A 6,000-nucleotide genomic window follows, 5' to 3' on the forward strand; every position below is an offset into this window, starting at 1 on the left:
CAGAATTTTTATGCAAAAATGAACGTGTTATTTACATTCGTTAAAAAGTCGTGATCTGTTTTTTTTGTTTGTTTGTTTGGTTGGTTTTTTTAGATGTTGTATTTAGAGATGCCGTTTATAAGCTTGCTGTTATCTCACGTTTAACAGTTTGGGATAGGCAGTGGAACAAAAGCCTCTTTCACTCCATTTGTGGACCCACGTGTGTACCAGACCTCCCCCAGTAATGATGATGAGAGTTCTGCTGCAGGTCAGAACCACAGTGATTACAGCACTTACTGACTCTACCTGCTTTCAGTTACCTTAACAACAGTTTTTGAGGTGAACCTGAAATGGCTAGAAAATATATAATGACCATTCTTTATCTCAAAGTATTTTGTGCTCAAAGCAAATGGTGCACTTAGATTTGCTTTCAACAATATAAATACATGTAGTTTAATTCTGGCTTTGTTTACTGGAGATAAAAAAAAAATGTGTTGATGTTAAGCATCAGTGTTTTAACTCTCAGTCTTTTGAATTGTTCCCTGCTTTAGCCCTGTTTGCTAATGAACTACTGCGGCAGGAACAAGCCAAACTGAATGAAGCACGCAAGATCTCCGTGGTCAACGTCAACCCCACCAACATCCGACCTCACAGTGACACTCCAGAGATCCGTAAATACAAGAAACGCTTCAACTCAGAGATACTGTGTGCAGCCCTGTGGGGTCAGTGTTCTTACTCTATATGTATCTTTTCATCTCTATATGTTCTTTGTTTCAAGGTATCCATGGACACTGTACAATGGCTTTGAAATATATTAAGAGGAAAAAAAAAACTTCAGGTTCTAAGACAGTACATGTTAAACAGAATACTTAATATAATATACAAGAAATGAAATAACCATAATTAAATGTTAAGGTTTATGGAATATTATTGGTGGACAGGGAACCAGCAGGAAAATATATGGAACAAGTCACAATATAGTGAACAAGTCATTGCCATGGCAGTGAGCTGATAGAATATTTAGTTGTATATTTTACTGGTTTATAATTTGGTGGCGGCTTAAGCATGACAAAGATGAGACACTCTTTAATGATTTTCTAAGTCTCTCTGCCTGTGCAGTGCAAGTGTGTGATGCCCGGGTTCCTCTGCATTTCTCCTCAGGAGTGAACCTCCTGGTGGGCACTGAGAATGGACTGATGCTGCTGGACCGCAGCGGCCAGGGGAAAGTCTACAACCTCATCACCCGACGCCGCTTCCAGCAGATGGATGTCCTGGAAGGCCTTAACGTCCTGGTCACCATATCAGGTTAGTTTGACCAGAGGGAACGGTCACAAATGAAGAGAGACCTCAGAGTCACGTTGGTTGCACTGGTCTCTGTCAGTAATAATGATGATGAGGATGAATTGTAAATGAGCAGCATATTAAAGCACGTTAAAGCTCTTTCTGAAAATTTGTTGTTAATCTAGATTATATTCCAGTCCCATTCCCATGATTTTAATCATAATGATGTCAGTGCATTTATGAATGTTTTCCTGGATTGACTTTCTCGCTCCATTTTTCACGTTGTGCTCCTCCACCTTCTCTCTGTACAGGGAAGAAGAATAAACTCAGAGTCTATTACCTATCATGGCTCAGAAACAGGATATTGCACAATGACCCGGAGGTGGAGAAGAAGCAGGGCTGGATAACGGTCGGGGAGCTGGAGGGTTGTGTCCACTACAAAGTCGGTACGTTTGACCCAGTGAACTGCCATTAAAGTAGATCAGCTCATCTCATAGAGCCTTGCAACTCAAACACAATTGCCTGATTCCCCCTGATACCTACCCTCTGTAAATCCTTCTGCCTGATTGCAGATATCTAATTTCACTGAGCCCCTGCTATGGGCTCTAGGTTTAGGGAGGCATCAGGAGATGTAGGCTGACAGATTGGGTTCCATACAGAGAAGCGTTCAGGAGCAGAGGTCACTAAATAAGCTTGAAGCAGGGAAGAGATTGTGTTTCATATGAGGGTTATCAAAGCACCCTCCTCTCTGATGAATCTCTAATAGTTTTCCTGGGCTTGACTCGCTGTTCTGCTGTAAGACACTCGTACTGAATGGGTACGAGCATATTTTGCAGTAGGCTGTCAGAGTGAATCGGGCAGGCTTTAAAGACAATGCTGTTAACTGCAGGAAATTGAAATGCTGTTGCATTTTTTTTTTTTTCAGTGAAATATGAGCGAATCAAATTCCTGGTCATTGCCCTGAAGAATTCAGTGGAGATTTATGCATGGGCCCCAAAGCCATACCATAAATTTATGGCCTTCAAGGTATGTAGACTCTAATTTCTTTCTGTCTCTTTTGCTAGACTACACTGCCATTTCACCAATCAAGCGACTGAAAAAAATCTGAGAATGAAAGGGAATGTGCACATCTGAAACACAATAAGCATTTAATATTTGATCAGACTTCCAGTCTTGACAACTCTTTAGACTTTGTTCTCTTCTTTGAGATGTGAGACCCATCTGTTTTATCTTATTTTCTTTTCCCTTATAGTCCTTCACTGAGCTGCAGCACAGACCACAGCTAGTGGACCTAACAGTTGAGGAGGGTCAGAGGTTAAAGGTCATTTACGGCTCTAGTGTGGGATTTCACGTGATTGATGTGGATTCTGGGAATCCATATGATATCTACATCCCCTCTCATGTGAGTTTTCAGGACAGGAATGACAGCTGGTCCAAATGTCTTTGACCTCTCTCTGCTGATCCTTCATTAGAAACTCAGTACTTTTACGTGTTACTTCAGATGTCCTGTCATGATGGTTAAATTTAACTGCAAACTAAATCTTCAGTGAATGTGGATTTCAGCTCTTAGGCAACTAGCTTGATTGTTGACAACTCCTTTCTACATTGCATACATTTAATTAGAAAGTTCTGTATAATAATAGACAACACCATTTCATCAGTCTAATGGCTATAGTGAGAGTGGGATTCCTCTCTCTTTGATATAGAAGAATGCTTCTCTTACTATAGCCATTAGATTGATAAAGATTGTAAACAGGAATGTAATCATCTTAAGAATGAAAAGGCCAGTTGCACTGTGAAAGCTGTTTAGATAAACATATGATATGCCTTAACTCAACCCTTAAATCTTAGCTCTTGGTATTATTCAATCATCCAACAAATGGTGCCTGTAATAGGCTCTGTGCCTTTAGCTGTAGCCTGGGGATGAAGGAACCATTGTTCTTTCAACATTTCAGCATTACTCAAGTCATAATAATTAAGTGCAGGTTCATGTTGCCCCCTGATGGTATATTTAGGCACTACAACAGTCCAAGTTCTCTCGTTTCCGTAGATCCAGAGCAGTGTGACACCACATGCCATCGTCGTGCTTCCTAAAACTGATGGCATGGAGATGCTGCTGTGTTACGAGGATGAGGGCGTCTATGTGAACACCTACGGCAGGATCACTAAAGACGTGGTGTTGCAGTGGGGAGAAATGCCCACCTCTGTCGGTGAGTGACGCTTGTTACTTGCGTGTTTATTTTTTCCTCACCATGTTGTCATTTTCCATATATTCTGAAAACTCTCAACTGTCATTGATTTAAACCTGACTAACAGTTAGTAGTTAATGAACATTTCTAAAAGCAATTATTAGGTTTAATTGGGAGTTGAAAGGAACGATGGAAACAGTGTCCAGAGATTGGTCAACACAGTTTGCGTATTTGAGTAAAGAATGGAACAACGCCCACATAGATAGTTTTAATTTATTTTATACAACTTGCGATGTCCCTTGCGAGAAAACAGTATGGCAGGATTTAAAATCGTAAAAATATGACAGAATTTAATCATGCAATTTAGGAATTAGAATCTGTGACTTCTGTCTGTGTACAATTTTAATGTCTTTGAGAATCTACCGGTTTCTGTGCTTGCTCCCCATATCTTGGCTTGCCTTTGTGTGAACTACTTTTCCAGTGCAGGGAACATGACTAATGTGATTTTTCCCATTGAACATCAAATAACAAAGAACTAAAACACAACCAAAATACTTAACAAGCCTTTGCATTTTCTTTGGTTCCAAACAATCGAACTGAATTGAACGCGTGGTTGTGTCTGTGACTATCTTTTGACTATCTATCTAGAGTGATAAAGTCCAATGTTCAGGAATGCACAGTGAGATGATTAATCAGTAAAATGGTTCTGTTGATGTCTCAATGTCAGAAGACCGAATGACATGGATTGAAGACAAGGTGCAATAAAGGATGCCCTACTTACAGTCTCACTGAAAACATAATCCCATCGGATAAGTTGTATGAAGTTCTGCCTCTGGGCCTTGAGCTAGTTTTTTTGAGAGTCTGACCTTTCTTTTGATGTCCTCTTCCTTGAGGAAAAAGTAACTTTTCTGCCAGCTGTCTGCATAGGCTCTCCTAAGTGTCTGTGTGTCTGTCTTTGTCTGTCTGTACAATGCTAGGGGAGTTGCTCAAGTGATAAACAGTCCACAGGAATGTTCAGAAAAGAGATACCGAATGGCCCAGTGTTTCTTTGTGGGAGGAGATAACTGAGTTCATTGAAAGTTTAATAACATACAAACCTACATTCAGCTCCCCTTAAAGTTCTGAAGGTATTATTGTGTGTGTGTGTGTGTGTGTGTGTGTGTGTGTGTGTGTGTGTGTGTGTCTGTGTGTGTGTGTGTGTTTGTCTGTGTGTGTGTGTGTGTGTGTTTGAAGGAAAGTCCAGAGCAGTAGATCTAAGGAAAGATAAGGAGCTGCTCTCCGTGTAGCCAGCTCTGCAAGATTCTTATATGGGAAACATTTGATTAAAAAGCTGCTTGTCAGCAGAGCTTCGGGACAGAATTTTTGGGGGGAGTTCCCTGTGGACCTCAGCTAATCATCAACCTTGTTAGGCATGAGTTGTTGCTGTCCGTCAGTGACAGATTATAGCACAAAAGAGAGACCAGTAAAGAAGCAATTAAAGCTGTGCTGTTTGTAGTTAATTTGCTGTATGGTTTGCAACACACAAGCCTTTACAAATCTATTAAAGACCTATACCAGAAGTCCATTTTCAAACTAATGTCTAGCTCTCAACATTTACTCCAAGTAGTTGATATCCATCTTTGATCAGTCTGTATTGTGCCAAATTGCACTGTAATTGTATTGAAGTTTCAAAATGGTATTCCTGTTTTGTGCAGCTTACATTCACTCCAACCAGATCATGGGCTGGGGTGAGAAGGCCATAGAGATCCGTTCTGTAGAAACCGGTCATCTGGATGGGGTCTTTATGCACAAAAGAGCTCAAAGACTCAAGTTCCTGTGTGAGAGGAACGACAAGGTACCCCTTCTTCATATTCTCCTTTCTCATACTTTTAAAGACCTTCAACCTTGTCTAGTCTTCTCATCCTGGCCTTCAAATCAGTTTTATTTTGTAATGACCCCGTTCTTTTACACTTTTACTACTCATTAGCAGGGCCTTTTAACAGTTATGCATCAGCACTAAATGGCTCTTCATACTCCTCTACAGGTGTTCTTTGCTTCAGTGCGTTCAGGTGGAAGCAGTCAAGTATTCTTCATGACACTCAACAGGAACTCCATGATGAACTGGTGAGGTTCCATCAAACTGAACCCTTATGGAGCAATGTTGCGTCAGCATTCCAGCTCTGAACTCTGGAACAATGAGAAATTGTTCTGAAAAATAAACACTGAGGTGACTGTGAGGAGCACCCACAGACGTCCTGCCTGAGATGAGCCAAGCTCTGAGTCAATCTGGCAAGATGGAAACTCCTTCTCCACATTTGCTTTTGGACATGGAGTAACTCCCAACATCTGCAGTTGTCAAGTTGTCTCCAGTGGAGGACTGCACAAAGGAACAAACCTCCTCTGCCGTGGTTGCAGACTTGTATTCATGACCTTTGATGAAGCCTAATACAAATAATTTGATCATTTTGTCCCATCCTCCTGTTTCCTAGTGACATTGGATGGAGTGAAGTTGATTGGTCCACCATTTGTTTGAGTACACTGGGGTTTTTAGTCATTGTTGGCTTTAAGAGAA

At 40.9% G+C, this 6,000-nt stretch overlaps 1 protein-coding gene across 1 annotated transcript in view; it reads left to right on the forward strand.

The window, feature by feature from the left end:
* Nucleotides 1-5,556, forward strand: part of tnika (TRAF2 and NCK interacting kinase a) — a 70,883-nt gene extending 65,327 nt beyond the window's left edge. The window contains exons 24-32 of the mRNA XM_030773113.1: nucleotides 148-247; nucleotides 531-701; nucleotides 1,141-1,284; nucleotides 1,572-1,706; nucleotides 2,186-2,286; nucleotides 2,513-2,662; nucleotides 3,311-3,470; nucleotides 5,144-5,283; nucleotides 5,473-5,556. Of these exons, the coding sequence (XP_030628973.1) occupies nucleotides 148-247; nucleotides 531-701; nucleotides 1,141-1,284; nucleotides 1,572-1,706; nucleotides 2,186-2,286; nucleotides 2,513-2,662; nucleotides 3,311-3,470; nucleotides 5,144-5,283; nucleotides 5,473-5,556 (1,185 nt within the window). The remainder of the gene's footprint in view (nucleotides 1-147; nucleotides 248-530; nucleotides 702-1,140; nucleotides 1,285-1,571; nucleotides 1,707-2,185; nucleotides 2,287-2,512; nucleotides 2,663-3,310; nucleotides 3,471-5,143; nucleotides 5,284-5,472) is intronic.
* Nucleotides 5,557-6,000: the final 444 nt, after the last annotated feature.

Source organism: Chanos chanos, chromosome 5, assembly GCF_902362185.1.
Source record: "Chanos chanos chromosome 5, fChaCha1.1, whole genome shotgun sequence".
Classification (NCBI taxonomy): domain Eukaryota; kingdom Metazoa; phylum Chordata; class Actinopteri; order Gonorynchiformes; family Chanidae; genus Chanos; species Chanos chanos.